The sequence below is a fragment of the Passer domesticus genome, chromosome 5 (genome assembly GCF_036417665.1).
Source record: "Passer domesticus isolate bPasDom1 chromosome 5, bPasDom1.hap1, whole genome shotgun sequence".
Lineage (NCBI taxonomy): Eukaryota > Metazoa > Chordata > Aves > Passeriformes > Passeridae > Passer > Passer domesticus.
This window is the reverse complement of record NC_087478.1, coordinates 48,034,498-48,057,321: the sequence shown is the minus strand read 5'-3', so window position 1 is coordinate 48,057,321 and position 22,824 is coordinate 48,034,498. Positions and strand designations below refer to the sequence as shown.

Genomic DNA, 22,824 nt, shown 5'->3' with positions numbered 1-22,824 from the left:
TGTTTGATGTTCTTCTTCAAAGTCTAACAAATCCCATAGGAAGGAAGTTAAAAAATAACTTTTTGGAGAGCTACAGTAGGCGGGTGTTCTGATGGGCATTGCACTGAAATAATGACCTGTCTCCTAGTTTATCAAAGAACCTGCCATTGCCCTTTTACAATGAGGACACTGTAATATATTCACTTCCTTTGTTCTGTATTTATGACTGCAGCATTTCAACAAATCAAAGTTTTCTGGAAGGAAAAGTTGGGACTATCTCTACTGGTTTCTCACCAATTTCTACACCCACTTTTAAAGATGTTGATTCAGCCATCGAGTTAAAGTTATGCTTCTGCAAATTAATTTCCCTGCAGCCAGTGGGGTTACTCTGGAGTTAAACTGGAGTTACTGACAACCCAGTATGACCAACAGCTTCCTCTTTGCATCCAAGGAGACAGACTCACAAGAACAAAGAGAGAGACAGACAAGCACAGGCGCCAGCTGCAGATGCTGCACCCTGCAGCCAAAATGAGGGTGTTGTTCCAGGCAGGTTCCATCTTGTTTCAATATCTTCCACATAAGTAGTGCTTGGTATAAGTAATTGGGAATTCACCCATGCCCAGCAATGTTGTTAACATGAGGACACCCTTGGAAATGCTGTGGGGTGTTTGCATTGAATATTGCTGCAAAAGCAATTGCTGCAACAGAAAGTCTTCTGCAGGAGTTGTGCTCCCTCAATAAACAATCTCCCTGTCTTCTTGAACAACTCTCTGGTCTGGAATATCTTGGAAAAGAAACTTAAATGCATATTTACCTTCCTCTTTGAGCATTAGCACTACCCTGTGGAAGCAGGACCATAGGTTACAAAAGATACCAGGCCTGGCTTAGGCTGTATAAGATCCTCAGTGACAATAAGCAATCCAGCAGCAGAAATTCAGTGTGATCTAAGCAGAGGAAGAAAACAGACTGGAACTGAGCTGCTGAGGGCCCTTGAGAGGGAACACACTTTCTTTTTAGTGAGGTCTTTGAATCCAGAACTGCAGTCATAAAAGAACATTTTACTCTCTTTCAGGAAAAAAAAAAAAGAAAACTAGCCTCAATATAATGTTGACTTTCCTCTACCAATCGAAAAGTCTCTTTAGGGCAGGACTGGGAGAAAAGCCCTGGGTTTATCTGAAGTGAGGAAGAGAGAACATGGTGTTTTTAGAAGGGCCATTTGTGCTTGATGAAATCCACTGGAATTTTGATCACCTTTCCTTCCTCATGCAAAAAGAAAATAGGACAGCAGACCAAATACTGTTGTAGCTCCTGAGCAAACATATCTCTTTTTCTCCAGAGGTGTCTGCACACAATTTATCAGTACATCCAAAAATATCATTTCCCAGTCCTAGGAGGTCCAGTAATTGTTCCCAGGTGTGGTCCTGAGGGCTTTGCCCACACAGCCCCACCTTGAACACCCAGCAACTGATCCCGTGGCAGCCACAGGGAGGCTGCTGGCAGATTTCCCTTGAGGAGGTGACACAGAAAGCCATACTCACAAACCTGGGTTGGCTTTGCTGCTAACTGTTGCAGAAGCAGAGCTGGGACAGTGAGTGAGTCATGGGGTTTGCAAGTAATCAGCTTTGAGCAGTAAAGAAAAAAGAGCTTGGCTCACCCAGCGTGGCTGCTCTTTGTTCCCAAGCTGCTGGAGGCAAAATCATGGGAACAGCTCCTGCTGCCTTCCTGAGGGTTCACACCACCTCACACAGGGTGACCCTGGGCCATTTTGCTTCACAGCTCTTCCTCCTGGCACTCCACCCCGCTGCTGTCATCATGTCCCTTCTGCCTCCCCACACAGCTCTCTCTGCAGGGCCTTGGCCGGGGTCACCCTGCAGCTGCTGGGGCGAGGAGAGAGCGCAGCTCCTGAGAGCTCCGTGTGAGGACACAACACGCCCTTGTGCGCGCAGGGCTGGCCCCCCATCCAAGAAACCTCCCAAAGAGCTTCCCACTCCCTGCCACATAAGATCCCCACACTTTTTCCCACCATCGCCTTCATTCTGTAACCACATTTTCCTACCAATCTCAGTTTTATGATGTCTTTCAGCAGGTTTTTCCCTCTGTCTTCCTGATGATGCTCCCTTCCAGAATTATTCTCACTTTTTGTCCTCGGGTCCTGCCACCCTGGACTCTGGCCCCTTTGCAAGTGTCAGTGAGCTGTCCAGTTAAAACTCAGATGTGCGTGGAGTTTCTGGTGAGTTTTTTGTTGTTTTGGTTTTTATAAAAAACTAACTGGATGAAGCTTCCCCATGAAACACCAGTTTTGGAAACTCTGGGAAGGAAGCCATGGAGGGGGAATAATATAACCACATTCTAAAGTGTATGACAGTACAAATGGTTATACTGTATCTTTGAATTCCTAATCAAAACTGATAGTAACTGTTGTGGTTTGGAGGGTGTTCGGGTTTTTGGGGGGGGGGGGTTGTTTGTTTGTTTGTTTGGGGTTTTTGGGTTTGTTTTGTTGTTGTTGTTGGGGTTTTTTGGGGGGAGGGGTTTGTTTGTTTGTTTGTTGTTTTTCACCTGGGCTGCCTGGAGGAGATGCAATTTTCCACATATTAGAAAAGGAAACATTACTTTTCCTCCTAGGGTTTTCTGCCCTGCATTCTGCACAGCCCATTGCCCCACCCTAGAGTAACTTTTCAGTCTGTCCCCTGCTCTGCAGGTGCCATCCCTGTTTCCTCATCTGCTTTTCTGGTAGAGCATTATTGCTGCTCGCTGTCTGTGTCCAGCTCAGCAGACCAAAGAAAGGCAGACGCTTTGCTGTTGGTATTGCTTTCAGTGCTGCTGACAAGTGCAGACAGCAGTGTGCTTTTCTGCTAGGGATAGTTTCACTCCCAGACTAAGGAGAAATGGCAGCCATTCTGCTTCCTTTGATCTCATTAATAATAAAGGACAACGGGAGCCCTTTTGAATATGAGGAAAAAGCTTGAGTTAAAAAATTAAACAGCATACTCAATTAATCTAGAACCACAGCAAAGCCTTGGAAAGCTGCCACCTTAAATCACTACACAGATACAACTCCCAGAAAATAATAATAATCTAAGAAACAAAAAATAATCCCATGGTCTTGCTGTGCTAATAAGAGTTTGCTGGGACAAACTGGGAGCTTTCCCCAGCATCAGTATTGATCATACCTGTGTGATATTTCCCTTTTGCAAGAGCAAGGGCATACATATATATATATATATATATATATCCTGCTCTTCCATAGGGAAGGAACTAGCAGGAATATGCCCAGCCCACTTTTTTCTTCAAAACCTGATTTTTCTGTTGGGATGGAGCTGGGTGATATAAATGAGTACATAAATGATGTTAGAATTGCTTTCACCTACCTATACTTTAGTTTCCATTTAGATTCAGCTAAAGGGGACTCAGAAGTTTTGCAGAGGCTGCTACTGATGTTGAGTATCACAGCACCAACCAAGTTGGTGGAATGGGAATGTTAAAAGTTAATTAAAATCTTGTCTGAAGAGCTTCACTTCTTCTAGCCTCAGCATAACTGCTAGCTGATCACTCCTATACGTGTGCTGGTTCACTTTCAGGACTGAAAATAGTTGGGGGGTGAAAAAAAGGCAAAAAGACACTGCTTAAAGATTACAATATTTTTCAAAACATTTTCCTAATTGTCTGTTTTTTTCATTAAAAAACCTCCACATGTTAGCATTGTTTTGCTGAAAATAGCTGTATTTAAAATAGCTTCAAATAATGTTAATGAAGCATTGTTTTAATTTTGCCTCCAGGAAAAACAAAATGAAGTCGTATCATGAATTATTCTTTATTTAAAACCACTGCCGTCATATTAACAATTTTTTCCCCTTTAGCTGTGGGCTGACAAAATTCTTTCTCCCTTTTTCCTTCCAACAATATAACGTGAGCATGACAGCAAAACAAATTGAAACTTCTGCTAAGCACTTTGCCCAAGACATGCATAAACTGCTCTTGTTTCTACTGCAGCTGCATGTCTTTCCTGGGTATGACACATAAAAATAGGTAATGTTAAAATAAGCCTGCTATATTAAGAACAGTTAGAGATGTGGAGGTGTCTGACTGGGACTTAAAGCTCAGGTCCTGAGCACTTACAGGCATTAAAGATATTTTTTACAGTTTTTTGTAAAGCAGGAACGTTAGCGCTAATCACGTGACTAACATACAAATTTGAAAATTACATCTGACATCTCCCTAATTTCCTCTTGCTATTTAACTTAATGCTAGTATTCATTACTTCCTTTTTACTTAAATTGCTCTTTTGTGTTTCTTTGCTCTTATGGGTGGCTTAGAAAGGAAAAAAATAATCACATTGAAATCTGCTCTATTTCAAACACAAATTCCTTTTTTCTGTCCTGATTTTTACAGCTTCCAGGCATATGAAGTATTACTTCCTCTCTCTTGCTTGTTCCCTGAAAAGTTCCATGAAGGATACACAAGAATGGCTGAGAAAACTTCTCACCACTCAATTGAAGGAAATAGGAAATGCTGAATCCTTAACAGGTATCTCTGCTGAAAGTAATTATTAGGATAAATATTTTTAAATAAGGATAATAGGTATTCAAACAGGATCAAAATCTTTGTAAATATTTATGTTTTATTCCCCTTGTATATTGATGCCGTATGCCTGCTGAAACTTGCCTGAAGTCTTCTAGAAAAAGGATGGATTAAAAAGCAGCTTCCAGGGGAAAGATGTAAGTAAGAAAATAATCTAATCAGCCTGTGTTTATATAAAACAAGAGAACATCAATTCTTTTATTACTTTTTCTATGAATCATCTTTTAAACAATAGTTTTTCAGTGCTGCATGCATTTCAGACACAGATCAAGCACAGCATTCTATCACATGTTAAATGTCACATTTCATATGAAAACACTTAAACATAGGACACCATAAAGAGCATCAGCACACAGTTGACCGTGGCTTTCCAAAAAGTAACCTTTCCTTTAATCACCATGCAGGTAACGAGTTGGGTCCTTTCTGTGTCCACAAGACAGCTGCTGCTTAGTGCATCCAAAGCAGAAAAAAGGGCAGGGTTAGCAAAGACATTTTCTAAAAATATGAGTAGTTTTCAGTGACTGACTATCCAGAGTTCATTTGGGTACATTGATTTAAAAAACCTAGCAAGCCTATAAAAAAAATCATGTCATGGAACTTTTGGAAATAATAAACCAGTGTCAAAAACCCTGATTACAAATTCCAAATATCAATGCTGTTTCTAAATTCTTGTCCATTCTCATTCCTGCATCCAGAACTGTCCTAAGCTGACAGCACTCTTTGTTTAGAGAAATAACTTCATACAGGATTTTTCTAGACTGTCTCCCTGCCAGATGCAGTATTTATAACAAATAAAGTTAATTTTAAAAAAGAAGAGGTGATGCATTCTCATAACCTAAGAGTGAAAAGGCTGTGGAACTGAGCCCACCTCTGAAGTCTGGCTGGCTGTGTGAAGTTTGATACTTGAGATGTCCGGCAGCCCGTTCCTGCAGGAGCAAAAGGGAACGCTCATCCTGCAGTGAGGCCACTCCCCAAAGCTGTAATGGTTTTTCTCATCACTTCTCTATCAGAAATGAAAGAGTTTCCCCCCAAAGAAATCCAACCTTTCCCAGCACCTGGAAAGGAGGCACAGTGATAGTGTAACACTGACACCCAGTGGATGAAAAAATGCACTGTCACTGTCCACCTCGGTCCCATTTTTGGGTAGGATTGGTCGTGGGGAGGGATGAAAAACCCAGGGAGAACCATTTTGTTCCTAAGCATTTGGACTTTATGAGAACCAGAACCTGTCTGGGAGCTGTGATTCCTTCCAAATCCACAGGTGAACCTGGGTGGGAACTCCTGAGTCACCCATTATAACTTCACACAAACCAACAAAATCTGCTTGTTTTCTACAGCTCAGGTTTGTTTTGTAGTGTGGAACTGCAGGGACAATGGAGAGTACTATCTTTTGCTCTTCCAAAATTAAAATATCTGGTTCCCTAGGCTTATGCAAAATAAATCATACTCCTTTACCTGCTATATGCACACCAAAACCCTGAGCAAAACATAGGAAGAAAAGAACACCAGTAAGGGGAAAGAGAATTTAAAGAGGGAAATTGTTTTTGCCATAAGTAAAAAAAAATATAATAAAATAAAGTCAACATCTTGGACAGATCTGTCTCTCCCAAAGTATGCAACCTGTATTCCTGGTGTATTAGTGATTTCTGCTTACAACATGAAAAATACATGTGGAGAGACAGGATACAGACAGTTCCCACACATTGAATAAACAATAAGGAAGAGGGGCAAAGTGCATCCAAAAGTTTTATTACTAATTCATATTGATTTATACAGAGCCTTTTGTATTCCTTACAGCACCACAGTAACAAGTATGTGCATATCCAGTATGAAATCTTATTTATATTAATGGGACTCTTTTCCCACCAATCAATGTAAAAATCAATTACCATTACTGAACGGAGAAGCCATCAAAAGATTCACTGCTCTTTACTGACTGGCGTAGCCCGGGTTTGCAGGGATCCTGTCAGCTCTCTGTGCCACCAGCACACGTGGCTGTGCTGTGCTGGCAGCTGTCCCTCCTGCTGGTGACTAACCTGTGAAGGGCTCTGCGGCTCTTCCAAGACAAGAGCACGTTTTCACCCAACACCCACAGGCCTGTTTACTGAGGCGACAGGCACATCACACCCCGAGAGCTCTGTGCTCAGCTGCTCCAGGGCTCTGCTGAGCAGCTTGGAACGGGATTCTCCCGAGGAGATCAAATGGAAACATTGCACTGCCTTGCAGCCCTGGGCGAGGTCAGCAAGTGACACTCATCAGTGGAACAGCAGCCCTCAAATACACCGGGGAATAAGGAGAATGAGAACAAGCGTAGGCACAAGGAGAACCTCTTGCTCCCAGTTTATCCTCCACGGGCTTCTGTTATCCACGCACTCCCCTCGGGGCTGTCTCAGTGCTGCTCTGGCCCTGCTGTCGGCTCTGCTAATCCTCTGCACCCCGCAGTTCCCGCTCACGTATCTCCCATGCTGTCCTGGCCGTCCTGCCGCGCACTGCCCCGCGCTCCCGGCCTAACGCTGCCCCTCCGCCCCTCACAGGGAAGCGGCCTCAGCCTCGCACCGACCGCCCCCCGCCCCGCAGTTTCTGGCCGGGCCCACCCCACGAATAGTGCAGACCACGGGTATTGGGAACGACTGCGCTCGGGAACGACGCCGCGCTCACCGCAAGCGCCTTTCCCACCAGCTGCCCCGGCCGCGGGGCCCCGTCACGTGCGGGGCCGCCCGCGCCACGTGGGGCGCGGGAGGCACGCGCCACCGCCCCGCCCACCGTCCTCCCTCCGGGGAGATTGACAGTGACACCAACCAATCAGAGGCACGGCCCTGCCTTTCCCCACCCCCAGCCCACGGTTGCTGTGTCATCCGGCGGGTGACATCAGGGGGCGGCCGCCGGTTGGCTGCGCAGGCGTCGGCTAACGGCCAATGAGCTTCGCGAGCTGCAAGACTGACACCTCTCCTGGCCAATAGCGATCGCGCGCGCACGGGGAGGGGCGGGGCGAAGCGGAGATGTCGCTGGGGGCGGCGGGCAGTGTGGCGTTGGTGCCGTGTCGCGGCGCCGCTGAGCGGCCACGGCCGTACGCGCTATCGCCTGTGCCCGTCAGGCGCCCCGCCCGTGCGGCCGGCACATGAGCGCGCAAACTGACGTAACCTCGCCTCGGCTGAGGAGGGTCCCGGGGGCCGCCGAGGAGCGCGGCTCGGTGGGCGGGCCTCCGCGCCGTTACGGTGTAACGGGCACATTCCTTCTCTAATGGAGGCGGAGGGCGCGACCCACAGCCCAATCCGTAGGCCGGAAGGGCGGGACAAGTAGAAGCGGGCGAGCGAGTGCCCCATTTAAGGGGCAAATCTCGCAGCTAACTGGCAGAGGAAGAAGGGGCGGGAGGCAGTGAGGGACGTGAAGGGGGGCAACGCTAACCGGTGACAGCCAGCAAGTGCAGCCAATCAGTGAGCGTGTAGTGACGCGAGAACCCAATCAAAAGCGCCGGGAGGCGGTGCTCCTCTGTGATTGACGTGCGTCCTGGCTAATGGGCGGAGAGATCCCCGAGACTCTTCCCAATGGGCAGCGTGAAGGGGCGGAAAGGGGAGCGGAAGGAGAAGACGAGCAGGCAGCGCGACCAATCACAGCGGGGGTCGGCGGGGCGCCGTCCAATGGGCGGCGCGAGGGGCGGTGCGGGGGCGTGTCCCGGTGTGTTTGGGTTCGTGCTCCTCGGGGGAGGGAGAGACGGCGGCGAGGAAAGTTTGGTTTTGGTTTTTTTTTTCCCCCCCCCGGTGGTGTTTTTTTGGCGGCGCCGGCGGAGCGGGGGGGGGGGGGGTACGCTTTTCGCAGCTTCTTCGCCTTTTGCTTCCTGGGGTTCGTGTTTCCCGGGCGGGCGGAGCCGCCCCCGGCACTGAGAAGAACGGGGGCTCAGCGCACCGCGGCGGCGCCTCGGCGGTGAGTGCGGGACGGGCCCCCCGCCCATTCCCCATCCCGGCTCCCGCCGCGGGACTCCCTGGCGGCCCTTCCCGCCCTGCGGACCCTCGCGCCGCCTCTGAGGGGCCTCTGGCGCCGGGCCGCGGTGCCGCGGGGCGGGGGAGGGCCGGGGGGGCCGGGCCGGCGGGAGGGGCCCCGAGCGGCGGCGGCGGCGGCGGCTCAAGGGCGCTGCCCCGGCGGCGGCGGAGCGGCCGCTGCTCCCGCCCCGAGCCCGCCGAGCGCCTGTCCCGGGGCACCGCCGGGCGAGCGCTGCCCCCTCCGCGCCTCACGTGCGGCCGCGGCTGCGCCCCGGTGCCCCCCGCCGCCCCCGCCTGCTCCGCACGGGGCCCCGCGGGGAGCCCAGGCCGGGCGGGAGGCGCCGCGGCGGAAACGCTCCGGGGAGCCCTTGTGTGCATGGCGGGGAAAAGTGCTGTAGTGCGGGGACAGAGCCCAGGTTGCGCTGGTACCGCTGCAAACCGCGCTGGATGAGCGGAACGTGATGCTGGTGAAAATGTGTGTGGATATATATATATACATATATATAAAATGATGGGCGGGTGGGAAGAGTGACCGTGTTCAGAGGTGTGTCGTAGCGGGAAAAAAAGTTTCCCCAGCTGTTTGTAGCAAAATGAGGGAATGTTTGTTCCTGGCGACGCTTCGCTGGCTCTGGATAAGCGCTGCTTGCAGCGTGGTATCTTGTAAGCTCAGATCTGCTTTGTGAAAGTGCATGTAGGAGGATCTACTACAGCAAGCAGCTGAGGCTTGTTGAAGAAACCGAAGACTCAACAAAGTGTTTTCCTAGCTAAAGTAGAGATTCTTACTGATGTAAACAGTACTTGTTTTTTCCATGGTAACGTTTCACTAACCTCATGAACATTTGTTAAAATACTTCTTTGTAAAGTGAACTTTTTTTTTTGTTTTTACAATCCATTAATTACTGTTTTTAAATCATGATTTGCTGGAGTTCGGTTTACAACCTCTACAAAAGGTGCGACGTTGTTGTTGATGTCTACAAACGCTGTCGCGTTTACAACCTCTACAAAAACTCTTGACTTTTTCTGCGCAGTAGTAGGTAGGTGTTAGGGGTTGTACAGCTCTGTATTTGGAAGGTCTGTTTTACCTAGTGTTTTCCAGTAATATCGCCATCCATGTGAATGGATTTTGGAAATCAGTTCCTGCTACAAGTGTTGTAGAGGTGATAACTCTGGTTCACAGGGTTATTGTATACGTGCACAAGTTCAAGCAGCTTTGTAGTTCACTTGTCCACAGTGAAGTTGCTCAGCGATGCCCTCCTCTCCTGTGGTGACTCTGAGGGTGCACATTCCTTGGAATGCGCGCTGGGATGTGCGTGCGCGCTCTCATCTGCTGCATTACCCGAGCCCCGAGGTAAAAGATAAGCTCCAGTTTTTCTTCACCAGCCGTGGATGGTGCAGGCTCTGCTGGGTAGTTGTATCTCGGGGTCGGGGTTTGCAGGGGGGACTTCTCACCTGGGTTTCACTGAGTTGCAGATGTAACTAGACAATTCCTCCGTGAAGAAATCGCCCTGCAGGAAGTTGAGGCTGGAGATGGGGAGCCCAGAGAAGTGTTAGCTGTGTGCTAGATTTTCTGCTGTGAGGTTTTGGAGCAGTAAGGTACAGGCACATCTGGCTTAGTAGAGGGTAGGTGAGGTCATCATTAGACATTTACTTTTATCTTGTTTAGCTGTACTGCACGTGTGCTGATGGGCAAAACGTTATTGGGATGCTTAGAGGGAAGCACCTGAATCCTGCAATATGGAAGTCCCAGTAAAAATGTAATGATAAACCAGTCACTGTCTCTTGATTAGGCAGACTTTTGAATTCATGCATAATTCCAGTTTCTGTATACTGCAAATTTAGCTAGAGATTTACACTTTCATTTAAATAATAAGTTCAAACATTTGGACGTAGAAGTCTTGACAAAGCTTAATCTGCCAGAGTTTGCACGATTGAATAGTCCAATCAAACATTTGAGTTGAGTGTGTGTCATGGCTTTGCTTGGTGATGCTTATTTCATCATTAAAACTTGATGTTGGAGGATGGCTTCAGAGGAGGAAGCTTCAGGAGAGAATTTTGTGTAGCTCTGAGGTAGTGTATTTTACCTTAGATCTACCTCCTGTCGTAGCAAGTAAGAAATTCAGAAATTTTTTTTTACAGAAATAATGCATAATAAAAATCGTAAGTAGAGATAGCTGCATGTAGAACAGTGGGATGATCAGCTACAGCCAGAATGATGGAAAGCATTGAAGGACTGCTATAAAATTAGGAATTTGAAAATATGTTCAAATGGGGTTTGTTCTCTGGGGTTTTTGAGTGATTTTTTTCTTATTTTTTCCCCCCTCTGTTAAAGCTGGCATATTTCTGCTCACAGAAGAGATTGGATTTACAATTAAGCAGTATGAACTGGAGATCATAGAAAAGTCTAAGAAGCTTAGTTATTGACTTGAATGAGTTTATTAATAGTCTGCTTAATGGTTTGGTTACTCTATTTTCCATTTTTTGCAGAATGCTTGGATGCAGAGTCTGTTCTAGTCACTTACTGCCATTATTGTGTTTATTTTCTTGGAAATCTTTATACATAAATATTGTCTGCTTTGTGCAATAATAGCAACAGTCATTTTCCAGTTTCTTTGCAATAGCTTTCCTCAGTCATTGCTCATAGTGCTGCTATCAGAGTCACCAATTCTGAAATACTTCTTACAGCAGCATCTTACAGCTGTTCAGTTTTTTTATCATTAGTTCTTATTTTTCACTCAGCCTTAACCTGTGTGTGATTTGGGTCAGTAGATGTGTTTTTATGAAGAACTGGTGTTGTTTGTTTTCACAGGATAAATTAAGCGTGTTTAACACATAGATCAAGGAGGGAAGTACCTGATACTAGCACATATGTACCACTGGTTTTCTTTAAAGCTAAAAGTTTTCTGCCATCTCAATGGTTATAAAATGTATTTGCTTTGAATTTATTTTTTAATGGTCTGTTTCTTGCATTTTCAGAACTTTTAGTCATGAAATGTTTCACTGTCTTAGGGGAAGAATAGCAAGGGAATGTAAGTCTTCAGTTCTAATTGCAAGAACCTAGCACAGAGATGTTGAGCAGACAGTAACATGCATTTCTAATGGTTTGACCAGTTGTGGTAGAAAAATACATGTATTCTTGCTGACAGTCTTCCTTAGCTTAGCATTTACTGTCTTTCTCCATTTTCAGGTGAAACATATATGGTGAGGTTGCTTGTTCTTGACAGCAAACAGAGTGTGCAATATGGTCTGAAGAATTTATGTTAATTTCTTGTGAATCCAAACGAAACTTTTGGCTACTATCTGCAAGTAAAAATAGGGGCACTTTTTGGTACTTGGGCCAGCTGTCACTGTCAGACAAGTAAGTTGCCTGCTGGTATTTCAGCCTGCGAGGTGACCGGGGTGAGAGTAATCAGGATATTCTGATTGCTGTTCCCCGTCCCTTTCAGCGGATAATAAAACTCTTATGCTTCCTTACGTTTTTCTTCTGCTCATCCCTTCTTTGTGTAGCACTTCTACTCATTTTTATTTCTTCAGGGAAGTAAACATGCTTTGCTGCAAGGCGTTGGTGTCACTTATTTTTTTCTCCTTTAGAGCAGTAGGCAGTGAGTACGTTAAATTTGTTTTTTCCCTTTGCCTTCTTATAGCGGTTAGAGGGAGAGGGTGTTTTTCCACTTATTATGGTTTGCATCATGTTGTAGGGGAATGTTCTGAGGTTTTTAAGTTTTCATCAGGGTAAGGGTTGTGGTTGGAGTTTGGATGTTCTCCGTGTTTACCATGTAGTGAGCTATGGAGATGACCTTTTCCAGTTTCAGCTAGTCAGTACGGATTGCGTTTCTGGGCCCTGCCAGCTTTAGTAGTTCTGAAATTGGATATCGTGCATGTATTTCCTGATTTAATGTCTGTGGATCAGAAAAAACTCAATAGTTCCTCTGTGAGAAAACTTGGGAAGCAAGTTCATGTTCTATCCAAAACTTAACACTGTTTACATTTTTTTAAAATATCTACTTTAAAAAGTAAAATGGATCTGAAAGCAGCTCTTAGCCAGTTTAGCTTTTAAGTCCGTGGAGCAACATCCTCCTTGTCAGGAGAAATGGAAGGTAGCATAAGGCAGCACTTGTGCTGCATGCTACAGGATACTGGTCACAATAAATGTGTAAAAAATAACCTGGAAGTTGGTATATCTTGACCATGTTAGACAGAAGATGGGAGGCTGGAAAGCTAATTAGCAGATGAAAGGATAAGAGGCAGAGTTGCAAAACAAAGAGTTGATAATTTTAGATAGCCTCATGGAGGATTATTCAAAAGGTGATATAATGATATCATGTTGCTTGTGTGAGGGGAAGTCCTCTAATCCATCTAAATGAGTAATGAAGTAAAAGTCATTGATGTTTTTACTTGCATTTAATTTCTGTACTTTTATCACGACTTTTGACAATGTCATAAAAAGTGCTATAAAGAAAAACAACCTGGCAGAATTTTTCATTAGTAAACTGTTCTTTAGGAGAAATTTATGCCCTTTGAATGTAGTTTTTGCAAATATTACTGGCTTTCTTCTGGTAAGTTTGAAGATTTTTCAGATTCTAGCTTCTATTGTGCTTGTTGGAAATGCTTCTTCCTGTTCCTCTGATCCTCTTGTATCCTAGGCTTGCAGGGGATTTTTTTCCTATTCAGGTCCCTCCTATTTTCTTACCACAAACAACTGTTTGTACCTGCAGTTCTCTAATGTGTTCTTCATGTGGCAAAAGCAGACTTTTCAGTTAAATGTATGATTTTAAATCCAGAAGCTGAATGTTTGGGAGAGTGTTTGCTGCCCTTCTTGTTTTAGGATGGGTCTGATAGGTCTCTGCATGGCCAGAGCTAAGGAACTCCTGGGCTGCTCCATGGCAAGCTCATCACCACCTTCCCTGGCCCTCTGACCTCTCTGCAGAAGTCTCACAACAGTGCCCCATGAGCAGGAGGAAAGCCACCCCATGGGAATAGAAGGAACTCTTCAGGGATTTGCCAGTCTACTGTGGACTAAATCTATTTTGGCCTTAGGGTGATCCACCAATGATAATGTGAGTAGGTCCTCTCCTCTCACTGCTTCTTACAGCCAAGTTTCTCAGCACTTGGGTGTCAGTGTCCTCTAGCCAGGAACTTCTGTGTCTCAGGAGCTGAAGAGACCCGGGTTGTTCAGCTCTGCTCCTGGACATTGGAGAACCTTTTAGGTCTTTCCTGGGACATTTGAGGGTCCTTGGAAATAATCTGATGACTTTTTCTGGAGAAGATGGAAGTGCCACAGAGTACATTTTCTTATTACAGCTGACAGTATATTCTGCTTTTTATACAGCAGTTCAGTAGCTTTGTGATTTAAAAGCTTTTCCAGAAGTTAGATTTTTTGTAGAAGATGAAATCACTTATATGCTCACTTACTTTACCATTACAGGGAAACACTCTTTCAAACCTCTGAGGTTTCTGTTGCTCGCATACCATGACTTAAGAAACTGTAAGTTAATATTATTAGAGGGTCCAGCTAGCTTGAGGGATGATAAGGAACTTGGGAAAAAGCATTAGGATAATATTTTGATTTTTAAAAATTGCCTCTGAGATAGAGGAAGTGAATGTGTCCCCTCACCTCAGCTTCTTACAAAGATCAATATATATATACTTCAGAATGAATAATGATCCATCCCTGATCTGAAGCAGCCCAAAATCCCTTTAAGAGAGAAGGCCACAATACATATTGCTCAAAATAGTTGCTTTAAAGCATTTTCAGCTACTTTTATGGGGTTTAGTATCTTTCTTTGTGACCCTCTCTGGGATTTTTATGTATTGAGATTTTTCCTGGATGTGTTAGTGTTATTATAACAGCATTCTTACATTGCAGTAAGTATAGCAGTAGATATAGCAGTTTCACTCTGTGTTGGGAATGTGTTTATTCTGATAACGATGTTTGGGGTTTTTGGGTTTTTTTTAGCGTTTTTGTTTGTTTGTTTTTAAGTTCCACTTAACTGCTTTAAGTAAGTAGCTAAAAAAAGAGTGCTTTGGCACCAATGTGTGTCTATGCAGGATATTTTACTGTTACAGCCATTGTAATTTAAGTTCTTATCCTTCCATATGTATTTGGATTCTGAGAAAAATTTGTTTAAAATGAAATTTTTAGTGTTTTTGTTTGTCAAACGGCTGAGATTCTGCATCATCAGGTTTGAGTTGCGTTGTATCAGATGCCTATTCTGGCAAATTAAAAATTCAGATGAGTCTTCTTTTGAAGAGAACAAAAATGAGAATCAAGCCACAGTGCTTATTTGTGACTGTTCATTAAGATTCATACCATTTTTCATTGACACTGCAAAAAAAATCAATACTTAACATTTTCAATCACATTTGAAATGGATTGTCACATTTAAAATGGATCTTGTCTTTACTATTCCCTATAATACTATAGTATTTCCCTGTCTCTCATAATAAGTGTCTCTTTTTGGTGATTTCGTATAGACTCAGCTCATGTTTTTCCTATCCCTTCAAGGCAAGGTTGTATAGTAAAGCTAAAATTGAGTTTTTATTATTATAGCTGTGCTTTTTGCTTGGATAAATGTTTGGTGCTTCAGGATCTGCTCGTCTACTTTCTGCAGCTGGTGTGGTGGCAGCCTGAAGAACAGGTGTGGATTTTAGTTGGTGTTCAATGTTTCTGCTATATTTAATAGAAGCTTAGGGGAAGTTGCCTGTGTTTCTGATGGCACTCACTTTGCTAAATGGTACTTGAAAGGGGTAAGATGTATTTTCTTGCAGAGCTAGGCTTTTCCACACATTTTTGAAACTGCACAGTTGTTGTAGATTAGCTGTCTACAATTTCCTTCACTTGGTCTTTTTAATTTTTAGAGTACTCAGAGAGACAACCAAAACTGGCTGATAATGCTTTCATTTGTTGGACGTTAACTGCTCTGGTTCTTTCATATTCAAAATCCAACTTTCTCTTCCCTGTCCCTGGCAATTTATGTATTGTGGAAAATAGCTTCATATTGAGAGAAGCTTCCTGTTGATTGAAAACTAAATTAGACTGTGGAGAAAACAGATAGAAGTCCCATTGTATCAAATACTTTTTTAACATTGTCTAATAAGCAAAGTAAAGCTCCTAAGTGTTACATTGTGGTGGCCTGAGGGCAAGAATACAGTGACATAATTAGTCTGTTCCCTCTCCAGCCCTAACCCTCTACTTAACCATTGCTGGATAATGTTGCTTTCACCAGTTGAAGGTAACTAGATAAACTGGTGCTGCCTTGTGTATGGATACTGTATATCAGCTTATCTCACCCCTGCCACAGCGGGCTATGTAAATAAACTGAAAGTAACTTCAGTCTTCGGAAGTTTGGACAAAAAAATAATTGAGATTTTGTGTTACTGCATTTTCAGTTTAATAAAGGATGAACAAAAAATAACATTCACTTAACAAACATAACATTCATGTAAGTGAAGAACATTCAAAACTAGGAGCAAATTTCAGGAGTTAGGTTTTTAAATGTGGTGTGAGAGCTTGACAGTGAAAATCAGTCGTCAAGTAGTTCAAGTAAGTAGCCTAAAGGCAGACTCTTATGGTTTTGGTTGCAATAGTAAACTGGGTTACTTTTCTTTTAAATGCCATTTTCAGCAGAAATAAGATGAGAAGGTTGAAGAACTCTTTTTGTGCCACAAGACTGAACATTTGGGGCCCTGACTTCACACATAGTTGAGCAGGTCTGAAGCTCTTCGTGCAAGTAGTTCCAAATTCAGTAGTACTAACTAAACATGTTCAGCAAAGATTGCAGCGTTGAGGACTAGCATTGTATCAGTAATAATTTGCATTGTGTGTTTAAATTTATAAATTAGCCATAAGAATGAGTGTGTTGCCTCATTTCTTTGAAGAAAAAGCTTTGTTGAATATAAAACAGATTTTTGAAAATTAGCTTCCTGTTCCTTTCTTAGGCGCCGAAATAGCTGAAAAGTACAATTCAGACTGATGTCACGCTATAAATATTGATGAAGTTCTATTTGGCAGCTGGTTATGTTCAAAGTTGGTGTTTGCAATTATAGTTTAGAATTATTTGCTTAACAACTCAGCGTTTGTTTTCTTTGACAATAATAGTGCTGAGATCTTGGACTTCTCTGCATGTATAATCATGCTAGTGAGAAAACGTCCTTGTATAAGAAAACCTCTCTGTTATTAATCATTAGAAGCGAGATAAATATGGAGCGTTATTTTGGAAAATTTCACGGTGTAAGCTATAAAAGAGTGAAGTTTAAAAAGCAGATTGAGAGCGAAGCTTAAGTCACAGTCTGACTCCCCTGGCTGTGTCCCGGCTCAGCCTGGCCGTAGCCCTCTGCCCGAGGCTGCGGTGCCGAGACCCGGAGCCTCTCTGGGGCAGCCGGGGATGCTTGTCTGCCTCATGGCTGCATGAGATTCACTTAGCACCGGTACTGCCGTGCCGGTGTGAATTCCTTAACAACGCAGCTCTGCTTGTAAAAGCCAACAAAACAAAAGGATAGTTTAACATAGGAAACTTTGATACTCTTCTAAATAAATACAGGAAGATTGTAAGAACTAGATAGTTGGAAAGGCACGGTATCTTCCAATCCTGTCCCGCATGTGAATGATTTTTAGAAATGTTGTCTTTAGCTCTTGTAATTGCTGCTGCCAGTGAATAAGCACCGTTCCCCCTTTCCTCTGCACAAGGCTGCTTACCACCTTATCAGTTTTAATTTAGTTACTGCTGCTGGGTTTGATAAACATACTGTTGTATGGAACCTGATGAGTGTTACTGGTGGTTCGAAAGGAAACCTTCGATCTTGAGTTGACTTTAGTGGTATGAATAATCTGACAGGATGATTCTGTTGGGATTATCAGCAGCCAAGGAGTTATTTATAGCTTTCAGGTTTAAAGTTGAGCTGTTGAGAAGCAGGCTTCTCACTCATCACGACGTTTTGCTTAAGATGGAGAAAAATGCTTCATGTCTCTGGTCTAGTATAACATCCACTCTTCACCTCTCCTTAGAAAACTCTGGTCCTCTGTATTCTGAAGACTTTGTCGCTTTGCAAATGCCCTGAAGTAAAGGCTTGGTTGCACTGGTGTAGCTCCAGCAGTGCTGAATCCTTGGGAATGCTGGTATACATGGATTGCTGGAATTTTGAGCATGTTGATTGCAGGCCATTTTTGCCGCTGGGGCACCAGTAAATGCCATGATAGTTGTGACACTTAGGGTAGTGACTGCTTTTGTGCCATTGGGATTCCGAGCATTGCTACTGTTAACAAGTAGGGGCAGCATTAGCAGTGTGAAGTAATCCTTTTCTGTGCCTGAAAACCGATAATTTGCAAGACCTAATAGAGCCAGTGATGAACAATTGAAAATAATGGTTCTTTGGTTTGTGGGGTTTTTTAATGTGATAGTTTGTTTCCAACTTTGTAAAATGAATCTCTTGAGTGGGTTAAACTTAGAGGTGGAGTGTAAAAAGCAGCTGGTATTTTCAACTCACTATGTCTTAATTCCTTGCTGCTCCAGGTATCACCATAACTCTTACTGTGATGCTGGCTGTCCAGAAGATGCCATCGGTCAGTTAAGACACACTACTCCCAACAACCTCAGTTCGATAGTTTCCATAAACGTTGTGGTGTAGTGTTGAAGGTCTTGAAGAGAAAAAATAAAAAACATTTTAAGGGTGTTTTGTTACATACGTACACTGTACCTACACACATTTATATGTACATAAATGTGTGTGTATATATGCTTCAGTCACAGTGAAAATACAGGGTGCAACAAAGCACAAAGGACTTGGGAAAACTTAACCACTTGGCAGCCTTTGGCTGATTATAGTTGGGATGTAATCTTGATTACAGTTGAGAAGTGATGTGTAGCGTACAATACACAAAAAATAGGTTGCTGTGGCAAAATGAGGACAAATACCTTTCATGCTCACTGTAACCTTTAATGGATTCTTGAGCATAATTGGTACGAGCAGAAAAGTGGGGTTTGTGCTGCTTTGTACAGTAGAAAGTGGCAAAATGTGTAAGCAAAACATTTTTTAAAATAAGCTTTTTTGTTTACTTTTCCTTTACTGGGAGGAGATACATTTAGCACCTTAAATATTGTTTATGTAAATGGTTTGGAACACTGGGAAGGTGATCATGAAGGATTCTGTCCTTACATTTCAAGACTGTCTTTAGACTCAAAGGTTAGAGCCAGGATTTTCTGAATTGAAAGTCTGATTTAGGACCATTTGAGAAGTATCCCTTTGCATGTTTCACACGTCTCCCTTAGCGATGAATCAAAAAGGGTGACATTCTTTAATGAGAAAAAAACCACAAATTCATTAATGGTTGGATTTTCTTGAGCAGATCATGTTTTGTAGCTGTCCATTTTAAACCACCTGACATCTTCAGGAGCATTCTGTTTTATGCAATGGTTTGTATTTGAGTTGTTCATGTAAAAAGATAAGTGCTGTGAAGTGAGACTTGTGTTTTGAACATATAGGTTGTCTTTAACTTCTTTTTGGTCTTTCTGTTCTCATGTTACTTTAGAAGAACAGTACAGAGTAATGTATATGATATCTATTCCAAGTTACAGCTATTTATCTTGTTAAAAGTACTTGTGTCATATCTACATGAACAGCTGAAACATTTGCCATATGTTACCAAAAACATCAGTGCAAAGAATTAAATAGGGAACAAAATATGAAGTTGTGCAGCCAATGCTAAATTAAACATGATAGACACCCTTTCTCATGTCATGTTTTGCTGTAGAACATCACAGTGATTTTGTGGAATATGTGACTGCCCTTCCTGAATATTCCTCTGGATTTTTTCCAAGAGAGATTGAGGATTTCTGCCTTCTCCCATTCCTCCCAGCTGCTTTGTTTAGAGTGATATCTTTAGTTCATTTTTCCTTGAAGTACTAATCCTTCCTGGATTTCCTTCCACCTAAGTAATGCAAAGAGATTGTTCTAAACCATGTGAAACAAAGAGGTTGCAAATCCTCTTCTTGAACTCTGGTAGTATCTCTCCTTCTACCAAATTATTTGATTACAAGTTATGTTTCCACCTTCAGCCTTGAAAAGTGAAGTGGAGAATTACCATCACAGTGAGACCGGGGTTGTCCTGGGTAATTTTTATAGTAAGTCATGACTTACACTGCTGCTGTGCTGTGGATGAAAAACCATGAAATATTTCTGTGTTGTTTTTGAGTTGTGAATGACTTGAAGCCAACTTCCCATATCCTAATTGAGTATGTGATGTTTTTGTTTATATACGTCAGCAGCTGATTTTTGTAAGATGATGTTTTAAGACAGCTTGAGGCCTTTTGACCACAGTGTGCTCTTGGTTGCTTTATCAGAATCACCCCAGAGCATAAGTCAGAACCAAGTTCAAAATTAAAGTTTGTGTCTGTAAAACCTTTACTCACTAGTAAAGGGACAGGTAAACCATAGTGGCAGGTAAGACTCCCTTTCTATCACCAAATGTATTTTCTAGTCAGAAATTGTTTGAATGGAAATCATGCCTAGAAAAATCTTAGTTAATGCTAGAAGATCAGGGGAAAAAATACTCAGTTTATGGCAGTTAGTCTAATGGCAGGAATGCTTTCTTCTTAAATGATGCTGTGCATTAAGGAGTAGTAGCCAACAAAATGATGCAGTGAATTTAAAAAGTGCCACTTGTTCATATCCCTTAAAACAAACCTGAATAACAGAACTGGAATAATTTAGATTTTAGTGATGTTAACTTGGATGTATAGTGTTAAGCTGATGGTTCTGGACTTCTTTTAATTCCTGGAAGTTGGCTATGTTTTGCAAAACCAAAACTGAAGTATTTCATACTAGCTGTGGTTAAGACAGATTATGTATGATTTGAAATGGGCATGACTGTAAGCCAGTGCAGTGCTGCTATGTTACTGTTTCAAAATAGGATTAAATACCTGACAATTGGTTGGTATGGGATTCATTTTTACACGCAATATTTAATATTCAGGAGTTAATATAGGATTACATAATCTCTTCCCTTGACTGCAAAGAAACATGCTTATGTGTGTTCTCTCAGTTCCTGTATAAGAAACCAGTTTCACCCCATGTTTTTCCCAGTTGGGAATAGAAATTATGTTTCTAGAGCCTCCTACTGTTCTGTTGTATCTCATAGTCAGTAGGAGATTCTCTCACACATGCTACCAGTGTTTACTGTTTTTCCAGATTTGGATGGGAGGTTGTGGGGAGAATTTTAAGAAAATATTTTCCTGATAGCAGCCTGTTCCTTTCACTTCCGTGCACCTAGGTTTGCTGAGCTTTGGAGACAGCTGACTTTTGTTTTTGTATTTGTTTTTAATTACTAGAGACTATAGTTGGTTGACATTTTAACTTTTTGTTTGTTTTTTTTGTCTCCTTTTAGGGTTTTGTTTTTGCACTGAATGTAGCCAGGACGGATCCTTGTGGGCTTTGGCAGCCCTTGGAAACTGTCAAAGGTAAAAATCAACCAAAGTTCAGTATTGTGATCTTGAAAGTTGGAGGTGAGAAGAGCAATAGCCTGTGCTGTTCTTAAGATACTGTAGGATGTAGAGCTGTATTAATGTGCTTTCTAATGTGTTATTTCCTGTGGGTTTGTGTGTGAAGTTTGTTGCTGCCTGATGTGATTTGTTTCTGTAAGCTGAAGTTGATATGTATGATGTATAATTTTCTTTTAAAACTAGTTAATTTATGTTGAGATTTTTTTAAGTCACTGGAAGTGGTGATCATTTCCTATAAGCAATAAAGTTATAGTCAAGGGTTTTTTATCTTCTGGATGCTCTTGCTTTCAGAGTAACTTGCATTTAAAGTGACAAAAAAGACTCTGTTCTTCGTCTGTACATTAAATTTTATGTTGCCTTGTACATTCTTAACAGATTCAATGTAATACAATGCTTTAGCAGTTGAATCCAGCATGGCTAGATCATGTGTTAAAAATGAACATTTTGTCTGTACCTAGAGGCTGCTGACAGTGATGGTGTGTCAATACAATTGTGTCAAATAAGCACAGTCTCATTTAAGGCACTGTTCAGTCAAGTAGTGCTGTGTTCTAGCTGCTCTTGGTTCAAGTATGCCGTGTGTATGAGATCACTGCCTTGGGAGAGCACTAGTGTGCCTGCTTTGCCTTGTGAGAGGGTTTGGGACCTACCTTCAGTTTCTGCTTAATGTCTGTAATGGTGACATTTGGCACAGCCTTACTGTCCTTCAGGGGGCTTCTGGTGGGCCATATCCAATTTAGACTTGGGAATTCGCAGGAATCACTATTGCTTGTACGTTAATAAGTGCTTCTCTTGCAACTGCACTCTTTAGAAGCTTGAAGTAGGTTTTTTCTTCATTATCAGATGAAGAACAGATTTTCTCTTAGTCCATATTTGAAGAAAAAAAAAAGTGTTGCTGCACGAAAGACCCTTGAATTAGACAAGGTGCTTAGTCCCAGTGATGCCTGTTTGATGAAACCAAATTTGAAATCATTGTAATTCCAGCTCCCTCTTGTTATTGAGGACATTGCATTTTTCCATGCTGGACTTTTCTACATGGAGGGAAAATTAGGCCTAAGGAGGAAATACTTTATTCACTGGTATTAGTTTTCAGGGATTTATAAGTATATGGGAATTTTGTTCAGGTTTTGCTTGCCAAGTGTGTTAGAATGCAGGAGTGCAGAGATGGTATCCATAAAGACACTGCACTGTTCTGCTTACACTGAGTGGCTGGTAACTGCATCTGTCATGCTGATCCCAGTAAACAAAATGACTGCATCTTTGCTGCAGAAAGAGATGGAGGAAAAATAGGACTCAATGTCAAACTGGATTGTCTCAAAACCATACTGTTTAATGGCAGAACAGTATTGCAGTAGGCATTAAAGTTGGTAAAAAATCCAGTTCATATTAATGAATGTTTTTACCTTTGAGAATAGATTCTCATCACCGTATAACATTTTTAAAGAGTTAAATAAAAGTTGTTCCTAAGTTTAGATGTGCATTTGCTATTTCACATGTGCATACCAGTGCATTGCTATTTGTCAGGCCTTCCTCGGTGTTACCTTACTCCAGTTGAAGTTAGTTAATTTTTCTGAAGGATATCAGGTGAATAAAAAAATTGAGGGATTTCAGTCACACTTCAAGTAGTTTGGGTGGATTGGATAGAAGAGGATTAGCTTACTTTTGACCTTTTCCAGGAATGACTTTCTTGATAGGTTTTGGATCTGAAAATCTAAATGGGCTGTCTATAAACTTTCTTTTTATCACCTGGGAGCCTGACATATCACATTAAGTATTGAATATAAGTAAACAAATGCCTTTAG

At 42.6% G+C, this 22,824-nt stretch overlaps 2 protein-coding genes and 1 long non-coding RNA gene across 22 annotated transcripts in view; 2 read left to right on the top strand and 1 right to left on the bottom strand.

Moving 5' to 3' along the window:
* Positions 1–4,758, top strand: part of FAM83F (family with sequence similarity 83 member F) — a 28,569-nt gene extending 23,811 nt beyond the window's left edge. For 2 of the 4 annotated variants that reach the window (XR_010362388.1, XR_010362386.1), the window contains exons 6-8: positions 2,066–2,209; positions 4,369–4,503; positions 4,648–4,758. The gene's annotated coding sequence lies outside the window, so the exon portion shown is untranslated. Of the gene's footprint in view, positions 1–2,062; positions 2,210–4,368; positions 4,504–4,647 lie in introns of all 4 variants that reach the window. The other 2 variants (XR_010362389.1, XR_010362387.1) reach the window with 2 other exon arrangements.
* A 2,970-nt stretch (positions 4,759–7,728) lies between these two features.
* The window catches only part of TNRC6B (trinucleotide repeat containing adaptor 6B), a 133,675-nt gene continuing 118,579 nt past the window's right edge, over positions 7,729–22,824 (top strand). For 6 of the 17 annotated variants that reach the window (XM_064420131.1, XM_064420152.1, XM_064420135.1 and 3 more), the window contains exons 1-2: positions 17,934–18,090; positions 20,911–20,983. In XM_064420131.1, coding sequence (XP_064276201.1) covers positions 17,949–18,090; positions 20,911–20,983 — 215 coding nt within the window. In that variant the 5' untranslated portion in view covers positions 17,934–17,948. Of the gene's footprint in view, positions 7,748–7,782; positions 7,832–8,235; positions 8,281–8,343; positions 8,479–8,963; positions 9,010–17,933; positions 18,091–19,551; positions 19,649–20,910; positions 20,984–22,824 lie in introns of those variants that run through there. The other 11 variants (XM_064420145.1, XM_064420146.1, XM_064420154.1 and 8 more) reach the window with 8 other exon arrangements.
* LOC135300577 (uncharacterized) overlaps positions 17,001–22,824 on the bottom strand; it is a 42,011-nt gene continuing 36,187 nt past the window's right edge. The window contains exon 3 of the long non-coding RNA XR_010362394.1: positions 17,001–18,165. This is a non-coding gene — a long non-coding RNA (uncharacterized LOC135300577). The remainder of the gene's footprint in view (positions 18,166–22,824) is intronic.